We start from the raw sequence: 23,080 nt of genomic DNA, 5'->3' as shown, positions 1-23,080 counted from the left end.
GGAAGTAAGGAAGACCTTTACAATGTTGTAATTAGGAGTGGCCTAGAATAACCGTGGTAATGTACACTGTGCTCTATTCCGCTCAGAGACTGTCACCGGTCACTCTAATTTGCTCACAGCTTCCGCTCCCTATACCTTTAGCTGATCCCATAGGCTGAATACTTCATATCAAACCATGCAGGACCAATGACAACCCCGTTTTCAAACCAGGATATCTAGCCAAGGGCTTCACACAGTCTGGGTTCCTCGCAAGGTGCTTTACATCTTACCATTGTAGAATTTTTCCTTAGAAGATGCTCAAAGAAACTTTATCATAAGTAAACTGTGCTTTTGCCTTTTTAATAAAGTTAATGCGGGGTCTTTCCTTGCAACCATATACTCTCCCAGGCATCCACCACTAACAATCTGCTTATGCTAAAAAATCGCCAACCATTGAACATTACCACTGTGCTCTTTACGGATTTACTGGTGCTTGCCTTACATAGTTGACTGAGTCAGAGGCCCATCTTTTTCAGGAAAATTTAAAATAATTCTGATGAATAACAAATAATATACAAGATAAAGGGCTATAGAATATGACTTACCGGTAATTACACAGGCTTGTCCTTAATTTCGATGGATTAAGCAAGATGAACTTTCATCTTGCATCGTATTTCTGCACATGACATAACAAAATCTCGTAGTTGCAGCTCAATCTGTCAGTATTCTGGTAAACAGAAGGTTATATAATATGCATCATGTGACCCACTTACAGATTTCTAACTTTGCATCTTGGCACAAAGAAGCAACAACAATGCTGTATGTACATAAATGCTAAAAAGAATCTCATCTGTAAAAAAATATTTTCTTAGCACAAGAATACATTGGTACAAAGACCTAAGAACCACGGCCCAGATTCACAAAGTACTTACGCCGACGTATCTAGAGATGCGCGGCGTAATTGAAAAATGCGCCGCGCGTATCTTTGCGCCATATCCTCAAAACGAGATACGCCTGAAAACCATTTTTTTCACTCCGACGTAAAACGATTACACCGGCGCATCTTGGAGCGCAAAATACGCTAGACACCCCAATGTTTTGATAGGCAAAGATGCAAATGAGGGAGATACGGCGATCCACAAAATTAAGTTTGTGCGGCGTAGGCTACGCCGTGTGCGCATCTGCTAGTTTTCCCGGTGTAAAGTTACACCTTATAAAAGGTGCCTTTAATTTTGCACCAAGGTCAGCTAAAGCAACACCATTAAGGAAGAGCTGAGCACACACACTTGCCGGACTACAATCTGTCTGCCAACATGCCAGGGGCATCCATGCTCATAACTATACTAGTGACTTTAGAGGCACGCAGAAGGAGGAGGGAACGGAGGAGGGCACCAGGAGAGGATATTCCGCAGACGCCTAGATGTCTTTGGCATGTGTGATTCTGAGGTGTATCGCAACTTCAGATTCAACCGGTGAAGCATCATGGAATTAACCAGAACCCTGCAGGATGACATCACCAGCCCAACACACACCGCTCACATGCAGTGGAGCCACTGATCAAGGTCCTGGCAACACTGCATTTCCTTGCCACTGGCTCTTTTCAAGCGCACAAGTGAGCAGTGGCTGGGATGTCACAATCCTCCATGAAACAGATGTGTGCACCAGGTTATCCCTGCAATCCTGAGACGCATGGCCAACCAAATCATCAAACCCACCCAGGAGGACCTGCGGATGAAGACAATGACAGATTTTCTACAAAATTGCCAGATTCCCACGCACCGTGGGGGCCATTGATTGCACACATTGGCACTACAGGCCCCCCCCCCCATGAGACAGAGGCACATGTACAGCAATCGGAAGCATTGGCATTCAATCAATGTACAGGTGATATCCGATGCCCAATACCTCATATGGCACGTTTGTGCCAAACACCCAGGATCCAGCCATGACAGCTTCATATTCCGTCAAAGCGGACATCCCAAGACAATTTGAACAGAACATGTATGGGGACAGCTGGCTGCTTGGTGAGTGACATGGGTGTCAGGTATGACTGTCCCCCCCCCATGATGCAGACATCGCGAGGGGCACATGCATGACTAACATCCTCCTGTCTTTTCCCTTCCAGGTGACTCTGCATATGCACTGGGACCCCATCTCATGACTCCATTCCGGAACCCCCAAACCCCAGGAGAGGAAAACTACAATGCTGCACACATACGTACCCGTGGAGTGGTGGAACGCACCTTTGGCCTCCTGAAGTCCAGTTTCCTGGATAAGTCTGGGGGTACCCTGTTGTATTCCCCAAACTTTGTGTGCCAGATCATCGGTGCATGTTGCATGCTGCACAACTTCGCAGTGAGAAGGGGCCTGGAGATTAACATACGTGATGACCTGACCCCCCAACCAGACATCCCCCCCCCTAACCCAGGGTACCCCCTCTTCTGAGGGAAGAGCAGTCAGGAGACGCCTCGCAGAAGGCATCTTTGCACAGTAAACACACACATTAAACATGGCACAATGAGAATGCATGCATGCACACCACTGTGGTCCCTAGCACACACACCCCACATCCACATCGAATTGGATTAGACCCAAGTAAACCACATGGTATTAGGGAGCAGCAACGCCACGCCAAGGCTCCAATTATGTCACTGTGCATTCATACACCATTCACATGGACCTGGGATCACTTCTCCCTGGTCCTGGGGATCCCTACTCCACCAAAAATGAGGGTGACACCCTTTTTCAACAGGAATGTCACCCCCACATTCACACATCATTCACCATAAAGGGAACAAATCATAATCGCATAAAAAAAAAAAAAAAACTCAAAAGCACATCCCTAGCGACGGCGTGAGCTATGCCTGGGGCCGGCCACGGCCCTCAGGGGAGACTCATGGGGGGAAGCAGGGGAAGGAGGAGGCCTCCCCTGGGCTCTGCCCACCTGCTGGCCTGCCCTCCAAGGCTACGGCTATCCTGTTAAGGCCCACAGTGAGGGCTGCCGTATTGGCCTGGACAGCCTGTGTATTGGCGTTGACAGCCTGGGTCAGGGCACTCGCCTCCAGGGACACGCCTGCTGTGGCGGACTGCAGGTCGCAACAGCACGTTATTACCGCCAATGAGTTTGTGCTGACATCACTGAGCGACTCCTTAATGGAGACCAGCGCTGTCCTCCATCTGGGCCAAAGTCCGGTTGACCTGACCCAGATGTTGGGTCTGACGAGCCTGGTCCCTCTGCAGATTTGCAGGCAGGAACTCGGCCACCCCCCTGGTCTTCTGGGTGGCCTGCCTGCCTGCAGATGAGTCTTGTGGCCTGCGAGGAGGGGAGCCCCCTGGGGGGGAGCCATGTTGGGGGAGGAGTGGGAGGGGCTACCCCTGATGGAGGCCTGACTGCTGGCAGTCACAGGGGGAGCCACAAGGGGATCCTCCTGCAAACACAGCAGAAATTTCCCTGGCAAGGTCCATCTGATCATGCACAACCCCCCCCCCCTCATCCTCCTCCCCCTCAACCTCCCCATGAGGTGAGTTGTGTCCACTCCCCTGCCCTGGGACTCCTGGCTTTCTTGGGGCTCTTCAGCAGCCTGTTGTCCGGGGGGTTGGTGCAGACTTGCCTGATGGCCCAGCAAACCTCCTGGCTATCTGTGGATGACACACAAAACATACACAGGTTGGAGGATCCACACACTTGGCACATATCCCCCCCCCACACATGCTACTGGCCAGATAGAAAAAAAAAACTTACCTGTCCTCATGCCCTCCTCGGAGTCAAAGCCAGGCAGGCCCACCACTTGCTGGCTGTGGAAGCACTGGGCCACCGCACGCTCCTCCTCTGTCCACCTTACGGTGCAGGGTGGTCCTCCTCCAGTGCCCCTGGCATGGGCAGTTACCTTGGCCAGCTTCTCACGGACCAGGCTCCTCAGGTCATTGATGTTCTTAGAGATCCCACTGGGGGTCCTCGCCTCCCCCCCCCCTCCGCATTGATCTCATCTGTAATCTGCTGGATGATCGCCCTCTTCCTGGCCGGGGGGATGTCCCGGCTCTCAGGGCCATGCAAATATCGCCCAAATCGGGTGATGGCCCTTGCAAGTATGTGCTTCTCACGCACCGAGAAGTTCAGCTTTCTTCTCTTTGGTGCCATCTCACCACACAGCACTCAGCACCAAACAGACACAAAAATCAAACAGAACAAACACACACAAAAACACACAGAACAAACGCACACAAAAAGACACAGAACAAACAGACAGAAAAAGACACAGAACAAACAAACACAAAAATCAGACAGCAAAAACCAAACACCAAAATCAAACAACACAAGCAGACAGCTAATACAAAATCAAAAAAACACACAGAAAAAACACACAGCTACTACAACCTCCTACTACAATAAATCTTTAATCTAACACTACTACACTAACCAACAAACACCAACAAACAACAGAACAAAAGCACGTTGCTTTAGGAAGGGGAACACATGGATGTACTTTTGCAATGGAAGGGCATTTGTCTGGGGCTATTTAAGCACAGGGCGTATCTCACTAAGTATGCTTGGCCTATTTCCTATCTCACTGATTGCGCCGGGCCGAGTTCTGAGCATGCACAGTGCTGGATCTATTCCCCCCTCTCTAATTCCTTAACACAGGGAAGGGGGGGGGGGTCAGAGAAATAGAAAAAGTTTTTTACCTTAATGAAAGGAACGCATTGAGGTAAAAAAACGTTTTTAGCTTTTAGTATCACTTTAACATGCAGTTATGTACTGATTGTATGATATCTAATCCCATATAATGAACAGTTTGTTTAAAAATGTCACCCCTACGTGTAGAGTACTAACTGTAAAAAAAATTGCACATCCATTCAAAGAGTTCACTATAAACTCAATGTAAAATTCAAAGTGGTGCCTCTCACACACTGTGGTTAGGACAGACTGTGTAAAATTCATTCCCACTTTCCACGAAATGTTAGCAATCTCTGATCCACATATGTAATGGCTTTTTATGGTGTAGGTGTATGTATTATATTACTGAAAATTATTTTAATCTATGGGTGGGGGTTTCATAAATGTTCCACCCTGGATGTCGAATACACAAAGTTAGTGACTACTTGTTAGCAGCTTCCTCATACTCCTAATGAGTTGGCTCTTTTATGGATGGTCTATCTGTGTCTGTCAAGTGAATGATAGTAATGTCCTCCTTTTTTTTTTTTTTTTTTTTTTTTTTTTTTTTCCTGTGTAGTTATCGATAAAAAGCACAATTCATAGGAACTCATTTAAAGTTGTTATGCAGTTTTGTTATTCCATTATAGTTACCACAATGTTTTTTTTTGTCCATTTTAGAAACCTACCTACTGGCCTGCCTGGTAGATTTCTTCACTAACTGCGACAGATACACGAGGTACGGGTTTATTTAATTTTTTTCTCAAACAAAAGTTGTTTATTGAGCATAGAAAGTAAGTGCACATACATGGTTCAGAGCAAAATAAGTACACAAGATCTACTGTAGATTTCAACATACACCGTTTCAATGTAGTATACATAACATACTGCAGATTGGCCCACTACTCTCCCATGCAAGCATCCAAACCCACACTGCAATTTGTCATATATTCAAATAGGGAGGCGAAAGGTGTAAATATGTGCTAAAACAATCTGTCATATACCAAATCTACTGGGGCTAGACCCGGAATATCCAACCATGGGGCCCACAATCGATTGAATTTTCCTCTAATACCCCTGTTCTGATAGATGAGTTTTTCTAAAAGGATAGTATCGCCCATTTGAGCAATCCATTCCTGTAACGTGGGGGGGGGTCTGTGGATTTCCAGTATCTCGGGATCAATTTGCAGGCCTGGAAAAGGGCTCTCGCCACAGCCTGTTTAGGGATGTCCTCCAACAGGAGTGCATCTAGAATGCCCAACAAACAGTGCTTAGGGTCAGCAGGGATCTTGGTCTGGAAGACCCTAGTGAGAGTGTCCAAGACCTGTTTCCAATACCGATGGAGTTTCGGGCATCTCCACAGGAGGTGTATTAAATCACCATGATAGTGAGTGAGAAACTTATATAGCGCAACACATGCGAACTGAATCGCCTCTGGGCGCTTAGTATCCTTTCCCTACTGTACTTTTGGTGTGATGCTTCCAAAGGGAAATCATGTCTAAAGGGATGCAGACCCTGCCACTTTTCATAAGAACAGTAGAGAGTGCTGCAGCTAATGGAAAAAAAATGCAGCTAATGAAAAAGTCACTTCCATTCACATTCACTTTGAACATGGACAAACGGCTATTTCTTCATGAATAAAAAAAGGTAGGAATCTGCAACAAAGTTTGTTAAAATCCTCGCAATGTACATAGATCTCACAGAGGGGAATGTTTTTTTTTTTTTTTCTTAAAGGGGTGGTTCCCTAAAAATAAACTTTTGACATCGCATTTAGCAAATAAATTACAATTAGAATCGGCTTGTTTTATTTAAAAAATACCTCCGTACGTATCGTTTCCTATATTCGGTCCCACCGCCACTTCCGGGTACGATGCAGGCGGTGGGCGTTCCTAATTGATGGACAGGCATCCGACCGACGCATCCATCGCGTCACGAGATGCCGAAAAAAGCCGAACGTCGGTGCGGGCTCTATACGGCGCATGCGCACCGACGTTCGGCTTTTTTCGGCATCTCGTGACGCGATGGATGCGTCGGTCGGATGCCTGTCCATCAATTAGGAACGCCCACCGCCTGCATCGTACCCGGAAGTGGCGGTGGGACCGAATATAGGAAATGATACGTACGGAGGTATTTTTTAAATAAAACAAGCCGATTCTAATTGTAATTTATTTGCTAAATGCGATGTCAAAAGTTTATTTTTAGGGGAACCACCCCTTTAACAAAATTGGACTCTCTCAGCAAAAAAAAAAAGGCTGTAAATGGTAACTAAAGGTAAATACAGTCCTTTTTTGGTGAAAAGGATTAGAAACACATGTCAGGTTTTATTGCTGTCTGTTACCCTGTTGGGTAGATCCATTCTCTCTATTTGTCTTCTTTACTGGCATCATCAAAAATTAATGTAAAAGAAAATTCCACATTTTGGGTTGACATCAGAACAGGAATACAGGGGAAATCTTCCAATGGGGGCACTAGTTCTGGTGACATCCTGGGATTCCCTCCCTTTTTTGAAGCGATTTCCTTTAATTTCCTATTTTCTGCAGTGGGACACAAATTACCAAAAAAAATAATAAAAAAAACTGACAGGGGTGGTAACCCTCTCCTACTCTATCCAATAAGAAAACAAACAGTTTGTCTTTAGTGATGCTTTAAGCTTAAAATATATATTGGGTTTTGTTTACATTCACGAGAAAATTGCACTAATATGGCTACAATCACGTCAAGTTTACATGCAAAAAACCTAAGCTGTACAGGTTTTCCTGGGTATTAGTCATGTGAGATTTATGGCTTTTTATGGCTTTTTAAACTTAATATGAACTTGACCCTCTGGTAGTTTAACTTGGCACCGCACTACTTTTTAAGGCTGGGTTCACACTATGGCGAATTTGATGCCGAATATAGCCAATAATTCGGACTGAAATCGGAGCTGAACCGGTGAATGGAGATGCTCCGTGCTGTAGTGTGAACCCAATCTAACTGGCAATTGTGCATTCATGCAACACTGTACACCACCCTTTTTCAACCAGGTTCTTCAGGGGTGCCTTGGGTGGCTCAGGCTTCCCTTTTTGTTAATAAGCCAAAGGTTTATTCTGCAGCACTAGAACCTTGGGCACTGTGAAGACCGAATAACAGCCTCTAAGAACCAACGACCTCATGGGTTGAGAAGGTAGTCATCGGGCGCCTGAGGGCACCCTAGCTTGCCCATACTCTGCTCTACTCTTTCAGTGCTGGGGTCAAGTAGGCTAAGTGAGAGAGAAACTGTGAGAGAAGAGAAACCCTAAATACTCTTTATTTTCAATGTGGACAGGTATATTTGCTTTGTAGGAATAAATCGCCTCTAATGTTGGGTGTCCTACGTGCTTGCTGCGATATGTAAAAATATTAGTTTTGTTTTTTAAACTTTAGAATTGGGCGCCTTGATGCTGTGCATAATTTTAAAGGGTGCCCTGAAAAAGGTTGAGCAATACTGCTGTACACAAATAAAATTGATGTCATTTTTTTCACACCAATAGAGCTTTCTTTTGGTGGTATTTGATCACCACTTTTTTTTTTTTTTTTTTGCGATTTATAAGCGAAAAAAGGCGTAAAATTTGTAAAAAAAAAATATTTTTAAATTTCTGCTAAAAAACATATCAAATAAAAAATCTAATTTCTTCATGAATTTGGGACAAAATATATTCTTGTAAGTTATAGTAGTTAAAGTTATAGTGTCTGGTATAAATACTGAAATTTTATATTTATTTTATACTAGTAATGGTAGTGATCAGAGACTTACTGACATCAATAGTGACACTAATTCAGTGATCAGTGTAATTCTATACACTGTCATTGTACTAATGACACTGGCTAGGAAATCTAGGGCAATCAAGGGGTTAAAGGTGTTTTTTATTTGGTGCTTTTACTACTAGATCTTGCTGTTTTTTCCCCTGCTTTGCAGGGAATAATGAACAGGTGAGATAGTCTGTCACTATTTGGAGCTCTGCGTTGTTTACATCAGAGCTTCCTTCTCTGAATGTTGGAGCCGATGGTCATTCATTGGCCGGCACCCGCTAATTGACTTGTGCTGTGACTAATCACAGCACAGCCGGGGTGGCGTGCTCGCGCCCCCTACCCAAAAGTGCTGGATCACTTATCAGATAAGTGATCCAGCACAGCCTCTTTGCCACTGTACTTCTAAGTGAGGTGGTCAGCAAGCGGTTAACCATTAGCTGTCCGGGTCAATTTTGAACCTTTTTACATACATGTTAAAATCTAAAATATTTTTCTTTGCTAGAAGATGACTTGGAACCCCCAAACATTATGGAGTTCATTTACCAAAACTTTTTTTTTTTTTTTTTTATAGCATAGAACTTTATTTTTTATTTAAAAAAAATTGAAAGTTAAACAATTAAAGAAGAAAGGACAGAACACTTGAAGAGAAACATTTAAAAAAACATTTACATGCAAGATTGGACCAACTTGAGAGTGCAAAATCTGGTGCAAATGTGCATGATAACCAATTGGCTTATAAACTCAGCTTGTTCAAATTGGCTTTTGACAAAAAAAAACTGTAAGCTGATTGTTTTCTATGCAGAGCTGCTCCAGATTTTGCCCTCTTCAGTTTTAGTAAATCAACCCCTACATGTTTTCTGAAAGCAAAGGCCCTGGAGAAAAAAATGGTTATGGTTGCAAGTTTTTAGGGTGCACGTTATTTGCACAGCCGTTTATCAAACACAATTTTCAGGAATAAAACCCAATTCCATTTCCAGTTAGGCTTCCAATTGGGCAGACATTTGTACTATGTAGTTGTTCGATTTAAAGCAGATTCTACAGTCAGATTTTTACCTGTGTGGTAAACATTGGCATGTGAAGCCCAAGGGAAAAAAGTTGAGACGTGTAAGAAGATCTACCTTTGGGATTGATGGAGTGGTTAGAGTGTGGAACTGGCAACTTAATTTTTTTATCCAGATTGTCTTTAGTGCAGGTAAGAAGGTGTCCACTATGGGGCATTGGTGTGCTATGGCAGTTATAAATCTGCAGGTTTCAAATCCTTTGGTTAGTATATATTGGCAACCTAACCTTCTAACTATTCATATATTAAAAATATCCTGTTTTTATACTGCAGCTGTGAAAAGGGATTTAAAGATGGAGATCTGTTCATGTCATTCCGGAGCATGTTCCAGGATGTCAGAGATGCTGTTGATTGGGTTCATTATAAGGTAACACTGGCTTGTTCGTGTTTAAAAAAGATTGTTCTGTACAATGAAGGTTGCAGGATAACTCACCATATTGTCATTGTTAAAAGTCTTTAATGCACATCCATTAAACTGAGCCAGCACAGAATTGTAAAACCCTTTTCCATTTATAGCACCATGACCTCAATCCTGGGAAAAATTGCTTTAAAGCAACAAATCTGTGCAAATGTACATAGATTTGGATAAAATTACTTTATCTAGCTGTGCATCATTGTCTTAACATGACTTTGTGACTTTTGGGTTACCCATCATAACCTTTCTGTTATCTTGAAAAACATTTAAAGCTCAACTCCAGCTTTACCTTCAGTCCTGCGCAATTGTACAGTCTCTTTTACTGTACTAACTTACTCTGCTTTTACTGCACACGCTGAGGTTTCCATAGTGTGCATTAAAAGCTGCAACAAGTCAGACAAAGCATGACCTAAAATGGTTCTAAAGGCTCAAGGTTTTTTACTTGCATGCATTCTAAAAAATACCCTCTGTGCAGCAGCCCCCCTGATACTTGCCTGAGCCGCATCAGGATCCAGCAATGTGCATGAGAGCCTTGGCTCTACGGGGACTCTACCGCCTTATTGGCTGAAACTGCTGAGAGGGGGCGGGGCAAAGCTGTGACTTTGAATGGGCACACAGAGCACCGGCTCGTGAGCCCCCCATTGCATGCTGCATGCTCTGGAGGCACTTTGCAGGAGGGAGGAGCCAGGAGCACCGACTGGGGACCCAAGAAGAGAAGGATCCGGGCTGCTCTCTGCTAAACCGCTGCACAGAGCAGGTAAGTATAACACATTTGTTATTTAAAAAAAATGCCTTTTAAATGACTCTAATTCCAGGCTGGAGGGTCCATCATCGTCTAGCAGCCTTACTGTCCCTGGCCTGCTTGTTTCATAATAGATTATGAATCTATTCTACTATAATAGATTTTTAGTTCAGATTTCAGTTCTTTTTAATCATAAATGCTCAGTATAAGCTGCCTGTCTAGGAACACACACCTGACAGATCTCCACACGTCACTGCATTTTGAGATGTCCATTACTCCTCCTAAGATCCAACAAACTGCTTGCATCAGGGCTAAGCACACAAAACAGGGATGTGTGATGTTTTCAGAAAGCTATTTACAGCGCCATGCCAGCCCATTGCATTAGTTATAATCTTTCTATATTGCTTAGAAAAGACCAAGTGATGTTACAGAATCTCTAAATAGGTATGTAATGAAATTGGAAAGCTTTTATTTAAAAATGTCATTAGCATATTGAGGAGGAAAGTAGAAACTAGGAGGGCAAAATATATGTAGGTAGATTCAGGTAGAGTTAGGCCGACTTATCAGTAGATAAGTCGACCTAACTCAGAATCTACGCCGACTTATGTTTAAGCGTATGCTCAGTCAGAGATACGCTTAAACATATTTAAGATAGGACGGCTTGCGCCGTCCTATCTTAGATTGCAATATTTCGGAATGGCCGCTAGGTGGCGCTTCCATTGCGGTCGGTGTAGAATATGTAAATGAGGAGATACGCCGATTCACGAACGTACGCCCGGCCGATGCAGTACTTTTTACGCCGTTTACGTAAGAGATAGGCCGCGTAAAGTTAGAGCTGGGCCCTAGTTGGAATAGTAATGTTAAGTATGGCTGCCGTTCCCGCCGGGAGATTCGAATTTTTTACGTCGTTTGCGTAAGTCGTCCGCGAATCGGGATTTACGTTGTTTACGTCCACGTCGAAATCAATAGGCCCGTGCGGCGTACTTAGCCTCAATGCACACTGGAAATGTAGTCGCCCGGCGCATGCGCAGTAAAAAAAAAACTTCAAAAACGTAAGGTCAAGCACAATTGGCATACAACACGCCCCCCTAACACACATTTGAATTAGGTGCCCTTACGCCTGCCGATTCAGGCTACGCCGACGTAACTTAGCAGGCAAGTACATTGTGAATCATGTACTTGCCTCGCTAACTTACGGCGGCGGAGCTTAAATTCCTTAAGATACGCCACCGCAAAGTTGCGGCGATCTTACTGAATCTACCCAATATTTTTTAATTAAAGAGGAAGTAACCTTCCATCTTTACCTATAGGTAAGCCTATAATGGGGCTTACCTATAGGCATTGTAAATATCTCCTAAATATGCACAGTTTAGGAGATATTTACTGTAAATGCAGCCAGTAAAATCACTGGCACAATGCGCTCTGAAGGAATGGCCGCCCATGCTGTTTCTTCACAGCCGTGTGCCGTGCATGCGGGAGTGACTCCAGCCAGTCACAGAGCCGGAGTCCGCGAACCCGTAGAAAAAACGGGTGAAGTAGGATGCTGTCTCCAGTGATGACATTGCATCGCTGGACTGCTTCATTTTGAGGCAAGTTTCACATAATGGGCTAGTATGCAATGCATACAAGCCCATTATGCCTTTGCCTTGCTGGTAAGAAAAAAGTGCAGCGGTTTACAACCACTTTAAAGCAAAATTCGATTGGCCGTTCTGGTTTCTTGGAACATTGAAAGTTTCTCTTCTTAAACTTAAAAGCAGCGGGGTCTATGTAAATGGTTCTTAAATCAATGGAGAGCGAAAAGCACAATTGAAAAGTACATTGCTGTGATTGATTTCTATATAAATAGGCTTTATGCAGCCATACTTCATAAGCTGGCCCCCTACATTTCACTATTTTAATAACTCTGAAGCTGCTTTTGTTGTGCTGTGGGTATACGGAATCTGTATTCATTTAGGAATGTAAAGCAGATTTAGCTGTGTTTTTTCAGTCTATCTATGACTCAGAAACAGACTTTGTTTTTCCAAGATTTTGCATTGAATGTCTGGCGTGCAGGACACTTAATTCCTGTCTTTTTTCTTTTTCAGGGATCTCTTAAGGAGAAGACCGTGGAGAACTTCCCGAAGTATGTTGTGAAAGATGTAAGTATGTTTTTCTGGGCCCTGAAATCAATTTGGCAGGAATAATATTGATGTGCTGAGGAGACGCATGTATTTTTTTCCCCTCTTCTTCTTTTTATTGAAAAGAGGCTGCATAGGTGGATTTTATTAGTGGTTTATTTTCCCCATTTTAGTTAACTTAGTGTTACTAAACCCACAACAGTAAAATCGGTCTGTATATGCAGTAAAGATTGCTTGTTATACTCACTGTGAAAAGGGGTTAATCCTCTGCATTGTGTAAAAAGGCTCTTTGATCCTGTCTTCTCTGATCCTCCCCTTCTTCCACTGTCATCCTCTCCTGATAGAACAGCTTTTGGAGTCACTCTGCACATGCTTAATTTAGTGTGTATTGCTAGAGTTTTTTTTTCTTGCAAGGGTGCACGTGATCAGCTCAGGGCCAATCAGCACTGTCCAGACAGAGGGTCAGTGGTTATGCAGACTCATAGGACAGTAGGAGTAGAATGAAAACTCCTCCCACATGCTTTAACCAGACACTGATAGAAGTCACTAGACTGCTATATACTGCTGGTGAGAAAAGATATTTAGCAGTTTATATTTACTAAAATAATTGTATTTCCATGTTCTGCACACTGGGAGATGAGATATAGTGAATGCAGAGTCCTGGGTGTAGTAACACTTTAGGAGGCCTATACCCACACCTACAATTGGATAAAAGGTTAAGTAAAAAGGCACTGCATGGAGGCAGGAATAAAGCCAGCCATAGATGGATAGATTGAAATTCAGTGGGGACTAGATGAATTTAGATCCATCTATGGCAGGCTGGTTGTACAGAGGTCTATTTCTCCAACGACTTCTGTACAGCCAGCCTGTTGGAAAATGTTTAATTGATTAGCGCTAATGAGTGTATTCTGATGGAGGGGAAGTCTCTCTGCTGTCAGAATACAATAGCTCAGTAGGAGGGATTTCACTATCCACCTCAAATATGTGGATGGGGAAATCTATTATTTTTCTTTTGTTGCAAAAAAGAGAGTCGTGTATGTCCTACATTAGCTTCAAATTATTGCCATGGAGTAAGTCCCATGGGCTGCCATTTTGGAGTCATTTAGAGAACTTATCAGTGTCACATTTTACAGTCGCACATCTTTCCCTCGAATTCATATATTCATAGACGTGAAAGAAGAAACCTAAGGGGTCTACAGGCTGCTCTCTCTAAAGCAAATGGCTCCTTTCCTTTATCTTGCTCACTTTTTTTCCTCCACTCCTAGTTGAAGCTGGCTGCATTTGTCACGTTATGGGAGAGTGTCAAATGTTCTACCAAATACAGTCATGTAATAACTTTTTACAAAAGCAGAGTGATTTTGAAGGTGGAGTAATAGATGGCTGCCAAATCTAGATGGACAAATTCACTTAACCCGACCATACACAGTTAAAATCTCAGCCGGTTCCAGCATACTGTTAATGTGCAGGCTGATATTACAAACGTTTGATCAATCAACTTGGGTACAACCAGCCTGCCGGATTCTCCTTCCCTCCCTGCCGGGAGAAGATAATGGCTTGGCAGGAGGGATTCCATCATCAACACTGTATTGATGGGGGAATTAAGTGAATTTCTTTCCTGCAACCAGGAAAGAAATTTGCTCTGTGTATGGCTGGCCTTTGCCATTACTGTTTTCAGTAAATCAAACTCTAGGCAACAAATGAATTATCCCTTGCAGTGTGTTGTGCCTGTTCATGAGGAAAAACATACTATTTACATGTGTCCCCAGAGCATGGGGGAGCATTATCTGCCAGGGGATAGGAGGATCAGGTAGGTAAAATTGTTTCTCCTCTTCACTAGACAAAAAAGGTTATTAACCATTGCATGAAACAGAAAATAAGTGTAGCATTAAAGAGAAAAATGAAAAAAAGAATAAGTGAATAAATCTTATGGCAGGTACCATAAGAACACCAAAAGTGCTCGTACAGTCAACTGAGCACAGTGTGAATATATTGAAACAATCCAAATGATTCAGTTGAAAGTGACTGTGTGGTCAGATAATTGATAGAAGATCCATCACCAAATAGTAATATTGAGAGGCTTACCGGAGGGATCGGACCCAAGTAAGTATACACTTATCAGGCCGATCAAGTTTATAACGTATAGGTGCTACCACCCCAATAGAGTATTTGAAACTGATTTTATGATATTTTCATACCAATACATTTTCTAGTTTTTTCATACGAATTGTACCGTGTGCCTTTAAAGCCCAAACCACTAGTTTTCATTCAAATTCCTATAACGTATAGGTATCTAGGATCCCAATCAACTCCAATGTTGAATAGGTCTATGGAACTCCTAAGGCATTCATATGGATATTACTCAATACGAAACCAATTCATAGGAAGCCCGCCAGATGGTAATGATGGACACTTCCAAAAGATGATAAATCATCCAGGCAATTCAGGATGTGCAAAACAAGAAAAAAGAGACAAGGGTGCACATAGCGTAAATCCGTAAAACGTTACCTTGCAGTATTAAAAGTTTACACTCTCATTTAGGTGAACATAACGAGCGCTTTAAAATAAGTCCAGCAGTGGGGTCAATGTTCTGTTCCGACCCGTTTCGTTCCCTTGAACCTCATCTGGGGCCGTCATTGCAGAGGATAATTGTAAATTTTCCCACAGTTGTGCTTTAGGCCAATATAACTTTAAAAACGGCCACAGAAATCCAAAATGGTGTCATAAATTTTATGCAAAAGCAACTAATTGGCTGCAGATTAAAACCTACACACAGAGAGGATCTTGGCAGGAGCTGCATTAATATCTGGCAGTAATACCTCATTACAGAGATTTTTAAATAAGTTGGAAGAAAATAGGAGTTTGCATGGTGGGACCACTCCTGTACTCTTTACATTCCACAACACCAATGTTTAAAAACGTAGAAAAATGCTGATTGAATTCTAAAATCAACTCCATAGAAAATTATGCATGAGATACGAAGAGAGGAAATGGATAGCCGCACTCCAAAACCAAAAAGGTTGTCTTTTTATTCAAACGAACAGCAAGCTAGCCATGATTAAGCACTAGCTCAGTGCGAAGCGCGTCGGCTGTTCCCCTGTTCCTTTGCTGTGACCTTGTGAAGTGATGTATTTGCTGTTCGTTTGAATAAAAAGACAACCTTTTTGGTTATTGGAGTGCGGCTATCCATTTCCTCTCTTCGTATCTCATGCATGGTCAGTGCATTGCCAGCACCCACGGTATCCTGAGTCAGTCTACTCTACATAGCGACCCACCTGGAGCGGTGATCCTCTTTTTTCTCCATAGAAAATTACAAGGCAAATCCAAACCTGAACTACAGCGTGGATTCAGCTATTTTAGTTGTTTCTGCACAAATTTGAATAAACTGACACCTGATTGGTTGATGTGAGTTGTGTTCTTTGTATATTCTTACGACTGGTTGTTGTGGATTGTTGCACTTTGCATATTGTCATTAATTTTTAATGGCTTTACTGAAAAATACTTATTATTTTTATTGTGGCGTTTTTTACATCTGTCTTCCCTTTCAGTCCAAACTGCCTCTCCTGCTGAGTCGTATGAATGAAGTGGGGAAGATTTTTCTGGTCACCAACAGCGACTATAAATATACTCACGTAAGTGCTAATTAAATATTCACATCACTGTATGTTGCCAGGGTGCTAGAGAGCATGCAGGCTCCTCTGAGATGAATGTGGCAACAGCCTAATTTTTTTTTAACCCCTTCCTGTGTAACATTGGTAGATCTAGTCCCTGATGAGGTGTGCATTCACACTTTAGGGCATAGACTGGAGGTTATGACACCTGCAGTCATAATGTGGGAGCTAGGAGCTGATCTTTTCGGCATCTGGGCAATAACTGTCATTTAGCATGGTTTACCTAGCAATAATATTTTGCTTAAAGATTGCCTTGTATCAGAAATCTTAAGCATGCGATAATAGGCCTTGGGCACACAGGCATACCAAAGCATATATCTGTGTGAAGGATCACGCTTGCCTGCATGGGATGTCCTGTGCATCCCCATGCAGGCAATTCCATTCATGTCATTTTGGGACATGACGGCTGCACGGACACAGCTGCTGCTCCCAATTTGACATCTGTATAGGTGTAGATGTGTGTCCACAAACTCACACTGTCTGCATTCATAGCCACGCACCTGCTTCCTCACGGATGTCAAATTGGGAGAAGCAGCTGTGTCCGTTCAATTTACATGACACTGATACTAAGGAGTAAAAAATCGTTGACATTTGACCTTAACACTAACCCTGGTGCTGACCTCAAGGAAACCTTGATCCAGGCATTTTTTTATATTATTATTATTTAGTTGTCTTTTTTATATTTTTTTCTACGCACACTCTTTTCTCTCCAAGTAGAGATACAAAATCTCTCTCCTCCATTCACAGAGAGAAAACATGGGGTCGGGCTTCACAGTGACTGATCACTATTATAGCCAATCAGATGCGATCAGGTGACCCGTAATTGGGAGATCCGGGTCCCGATCGTTAGTACAGGGTTCTCGGTGAGACCCCAGTCTCTGAGCTGGGAGCGCACCATGCGGGAGATGTGCAAATATGCAGCCCCATGGAAAAAAGCCAAGTCCAGTGGGGCCACATATTTTTGTACGGTTGGTGTGAAGGGGTTAAGGTCTTATTCACACCATTGCGTTGCAATAACACATGACAAGACTCTAACATGCATTAGTGTTCTGCAGTGCCATTTATGGTGAATGCCAGTCAAACACACCTCCAAAATGCGTGTGTGCTATAGCACCAAAATGCGTGTGCACTGTCATAAATCCTGCCACGTTTTTGCATGCATTGCTGTTGATTTCAGCTCATTCAGCTGCAGGAACATACGCCAGTGAGCCTGAACCAGCTGTGACGCCAAGTAGTACAAACGGAGGTCAGGAATTGCCAGACCTCCCCTCCCCACCGGTAACTGCAAGACGGTCAGTGACACCCGGGCTGCCCCGCTGCCCCACAAAAATGAGGTCAACAGGGAGTCAATGTATCTGAACGTCTTCCTAGGAATGTATAATGGGGCATTAGAAAGAATATATAAAAATTTCGGGATAAAATCATTTTAAACAAATTAGCTGTACTCTGTCTCTGAAGTCCTTAATCGCAGGCCATAGGTTCGCCTCAGAAAATGTTTCTATTGGCAATTTTATATGTATTCCCAGATATTTAAATTGGGTTGTCACCGTTAGAGGGCATTGAGTGGGAGGAGTCAAATTTGGCTGTGGATCCAGAGGAAACAACGTCGACTTAGACAAATTGATCCGAACTCCTGTATCAAGGTAAATGCATTAGACAAGGAGACGTTCGGATCTCCCAAATACAGCAGCATATCGTCTGCGTATAACGATACACGTTCCTCCAAATCCCCAACCAACAGCCCCTTAATGTCAGCCCGACTCCTAAGCTTCGCTGCAAGAGGCTCTATGGCCAGCGCAAATAAGAGTGGAGACAGGGGACAGCCCTGCCTCGTCCCTCTACCAATCCTAAATGAGTTTGATACTAGCCCATTGACCCTGATACTAGCCTGAGGTTCATTGTAAAGTGGCCTAACCCAGTTCACAAATCGCGGTCCGAAGCCTAATTTTAGCAGTAGGGCGAAGAGATAATTCCATTTGACCGAGTCGAACACTTTTTCGTATCGAGTGACACTACCACTCGCCTACCTGTATTGACGTGGGGTGTTTGTAAATTGACATATAGCCTTCTAAGGTTCAATTGGGTACACCAGCCCGGTATAAAACCGGTTTGATCCGAATTGATCAATTTAAGTATTACCGACTGCAATCTACTGGCTAAAATTTTGGCCAATATTTTGACATCAGTATTGATCAAGGAGATTGGCCTGTATGATTCACACTCCATCGGGTCCTTACCAGGTTTTGGAATTACTACAATCAAAGCTTCACGCATTGAATCTGGCAATATACCCTCTTTCCGCTGCTATAAACACTTTTTGAAGACGGGGAACCAGGCTCTCCTTATGTAGCTGATACCATTCCGCCGGGAAACCATTCAGGCGACTTACCCAGTTTAAAGGAGGAAATGGCATCAGCTATTTCCTCAGGTGTAATGGAGTGTTCCAGGGCATCGCCATCTCCTGAGGCCAGGGATGGGAGAACCAGGTTGTCTAGATAAGAGGAAAGTTCCTGATTAGTGCACCCAGACTGGGATTGATATAGATTGTCAAAGTCCAAAAACATGGATAGAATACTTTGGGAATCATTCACTAAGTCACCCTCTGGGCGTCTAAGTCGTAGTACCGAAAGTCGGGGCATACATAGGTCTTGCCAAAAAGACCAGCAAGCGGCCACCCTTGTCACCAATTTCAAATATGGATCTGGTCTGTTGCAATTGTTTCTTCATAGTCTGATCAGTCATCAGTAACTTATATTGTCTCGTCAGGTCCTGCCACGAATGATAAGTATCAGGGGATGGGTTTTGTACATAATTCTGTTCAGCAGCATCACGTTCCACCCGTTTTATGTCAGAGTTCAAGGCGTTCGCCATATCCCTCGTCTCCTTAGTGAACACCCCCTCATGGTGGCTTTAAAGGCATCCCACTGATTGTGTACCGTAGTGTCAGAACCATTCTCCCTTCAATAATGGCTAATAGCCGTTTTACAGCCCAGTGTCACATAATCCTCCTCTAACCACTGCGTCTTCATGCGCCACTGCCGTCTCCCAATGGGCACATCCAAATTCAATGTGACTTCCACAGGAGAGTGGTCCGACAGGGCTCTAGGAAGGTACCCAACCCCAGATATAATAGGGAGGCAATCTACAGAAGATATAAGCATATCTATTCTAGACAGCGTCTTCTGCGTCCCCGAGTGGCATGAGTATTCTCTGACTCCTGGATTGTTACGGCGCCACACATCAATGAGAGCATAACTGTCCAACCAGGACGAAAGGGTAAGGTGCGAGCCAGTCACAACCCATGCCTGTCTAGCACCCCATCCTACGCCACATTGAAATCGCCCATCAACAGTAACGGGCCCTGCGCTATCATCACTGCTTCATTCAGAATGCCTTCTAATACTTGGAAGGAGAATGGGGGTGGGATATAGACACACACTGTTATTTAAATGAATGAGAACAAATGTATCATCACACAGAGTGGTACTGCGGATACATTGAGATAGTGAATGTGCCACGTCCTAATATAAATGTTAAGGGAAAAGAATATAAAGGGCTATTCAAGGACTTTGTAGGCACAGTAATAGACCATATTTTATCAAAAAATATAAAAATTGTTTAATACAATTAGCATAGAAAAACAGTTCCCAAAGAACTTAATGTAGCATCATACTTAAACACCATTCCAAAACCAAACAAAAATAATAAAATTAGTGGATTAAGCCATGGTATAGACCCTTCCGGGACAAAAAATCGTGTACAATTAATCTTGGAGGGTTGGTTAACCACTATACTATGGCCCGGATTCACATACATCGGCGCATATTTATGCCGGCGTAGATACGCTGGCTTTCCTCGGCGTAAGCCGGCGTAGATACACTGGCTTTCCTCGGCGTAAGCCAGCGTAGGTGGAAGTGGGCGTGAGCCATGCTAATGAGGCGTGACCCCATGCTAATGATGGGCCGAGTGACAGACAAGTACTTAAAATGAACAGCGAATGCGCCGTCCCGTGGAAGCAACCCAGTGCGCATGCTCAGAATCACGTCGAAACTACTCCCTAAGATACGTCGAATCACTGCCTACGACGTGAACATAACCTACGCCCAGCCCTATTCACATACTACTACGTAAACAACGTAAAATACGAAGGCTGTTCCCTGGTCCATACCTTTGCATGAGTTGCTCCTCATAAATGGGGAATAACTATACACCGGACGTAAGCCTTATGCAAACCGCGTATATTATGCGCCGTATATCCCTCATTTGCATATTTGCAATGAGGCAGCCAGCGTAAATATGCGCCCACGAAACGCCGGCGTAGGAAAGTTACGTCGGTCGGATGAAGCCTATTTTCAGGCGTACCTAGTTCTGTGGGCAGGGCGCACAGATACGACGGCGCATAGTTACACTTACACGACGTATATCGAGTTACGTCGGCGTAAGTGCTTTGTGAATCCGGGCCTTAATGTAGTTTGGAGTTGAAACTGTGTAGGCTTGACATGTTTCGCTTGTCGCCACGCTTCTTCAAAAGTCTTTGTTAAGTATGCTATATAAAAGGGGAAAAGAATTTATAAGACATACAGATATGTTACAATGGATATAATATATGCACTACTAAGCATGCGGGCCAATGAAACACGGAGCAGATTGTTCTCAGCAAGAGAGAGAAAATGGGACCAATAGAGGTGACATCCAAGTCACACATAGCAACAGAGGCGCCAAACTGAACATTGTGGGGACATGAAAGATATCATACCAGAGGTTATATAGTTAGTGAATTGAAAAATTGTTTAATAAAATATTATTAAATATACCCTTATTTAATAGGTAGTAGCCACAACAGACAGTCTTGATAAAACAAAACCGTGAAGTAATGGTAATAGTGATAAAAATCAAGGAGTACTCACTAAAAGTATGATCGGTTTTAAAAGCACCCCATCCGACACCACATTGAAATCACCCATTAACAGTAACGGGCCCTGCGCTATCATCACTGCTTCATTCAGAATGCATTCTAATACTTGAAAGGAGAATGGGGGTGGGATATAGACACACACGAATGTTAAACACACGTTAAAGAGCTGACTCACTAGTATAACATATCGCCCATTGGGATCTGATTTAACCTTTAGAATATGTGCTGCTGCTTTCTTAGTGACTAAAATGGCAACCCCCCTAGAATAAGAGTATTCAGCGTGTATGACCCTCATAACATTAGCTTTTTTCAATGCCAGAACTTTAAAGCCTTGGAGATGTGTCTCCTGCAACAGAATAATATGGGGTTTGTACCTCCGTATAAAGTCAGACGAGACCTCTTAACCTTCGAGTTCATACCATGGACATTCCATGATGGTATATTTATCTTACCCACAATTGAGTGAGCAAGTGTACCAGAGCTCCATATCCGGGGGAGCATCAGCTAACCGGTTCATGGCCAGCCCCTTCAATCTGTGGGGGTCAAAACAGAGAGAAACAGCACATGGCACTAACCAACAGAACATAACAACCCTTCCCTTCCCACCCTGCACACAGCCCCAACATGCTGAGTGCCCGCACCCATTACCATAACCGTAAACGACCTCAGGGGGTTATAAGGCCTCCGCCCCCTGCCTGCAGAGAGGCAAAAAATAGGGGGGGGGGAAGAAAAAAAGGGGGGGTGGGGGGGAAGTTCACCAGTGAACCAGACAGGAACTTTTGAAGAAGTTAGTTCAATCTGCAGGTAGATCCGTGCAGGACATGTCTCAGTGGAACTGGAACATCAGAACAATGGAAAGCATCTGTCAGCCGCAGGACAAACAAAACAGCAGCAAGTCCGTGGGGTTTGAAACAGATACTTAGACCAAGGAGTGCGACACTCACTCAGTGTCCATCTTCAGGACTAGGGCGCCCCCTAGCATCCAGCCAGCGCAAAGCATCAGTAGGAGAGTTGAAGAAAAAAAACTTTGCCCCCTTCGACCACTCTGAGCTTTGCTGGGTACATCATACTGTAAGCCATGTGTAAGTCTCAGAGTCTATTCTTAACATGCACAAAGCTGGATCTTTGCTTCTGCGTAGCTGCAGAGAAGTCAGGGTAGATAGAAATATGATTCCCATTAAATTGCAGGTCACTCAGAGTGCGGGCTGCGCAAAGATTTTTTTCTCGATCTCTGAAGTGCAGAATACGGGCTATCATCGGGCGCTGGTGAGAGCCGGGGGGGGAGGGGGTTATGACACCCTGTGAGCCCTCTCTATGGAAACAAGCGTGAGAACGTAGTGTCCGCCATATTATCTTTGAGCTCAAGAAAATCTTCAGGCTGTTTGCCCTCTGCTTTTTCAGGGAAGCCTAACAGGCGGATATTGTTCCTCCTCTGACGGTCCTCCATGTCCCTGAGCTTATCTGTATGAGCGATTGCTTCACAGTGCACATTCTGCAGTTTATTCTCCAAAGGACGAACCACATCCTCCAAATCGCTAATTCTCTGCTCAGCTTCAGCAGCCCTCTCTCTAATAGTCTGCACATCATGTTTTAGAAATTACATCTTAGCCCTTATGCCATCTATATGTTCAGTTAGTGTGGCCTGGTAGGTGCAAATGGCTTCCATAATATGCTTCAGGGAGGGCTTCCCCTTCCCCCATGCCCGACTCTGCTTCCCCCTCCTCCTGTGGCGGTAGTCTGTCCAGGGACGATCCCTTCCTCAATT

At 43.7% G+C, this 23,080-nt stretch overlaps 1 protein-coding gene across 3 annotated transcripts in view; it reads left to right on the top strand.

Moving 5' to 3' along the window:
* NT5C2 (5'-nucleotidase, cytosolic II) overlaps positions 1 to 23,080 on the top strand; it is a 155,131-nt gene that overhangs the window by 93,394 nt on the left and 38,657 nt on the right. For all 3 annotated transcript variants that reach the window (XM_040361874.1, XM_040361873.1, XM_040361875.1), the window contains 4 exons: positions 5,312 to 5,369; positions 9,732 to 9,825; positions 12,700 to 12,753; positions 16,278 to 16,361. In XM_040361874.1, coding sequence (XP_040217808.1) covers positions 5,312 to 5,369; positions 9,732 to 9,825; positions 12,700 to 12,753; positions 16,278 to 16,361 — 290 coding nt within the window. The remainder of the gene's footprint in view (positions 1 to 5,311; positions 5,370 to 9,731; positions 9,826 to 12,699; positions 12,754 to 16,277; positions 16,362 to 23,080) is intronic.

The sequence above is a fragment of the Rana temporaria genome, chromosome 8 (assembly GCF_905171775.1).
Source record: "Rana temporaria chromosome 8, aRanTem1.1, whole genome shotgun sequence".
Lineage (NCBI taxonomy): Eukaryota > Metazoa > Chordata > Amphibia > Anura > Ranidae > Rana > Rana temporaria.
This window is presented reverse-complemented; position numbering and strand designations above follow the sequence as displayed.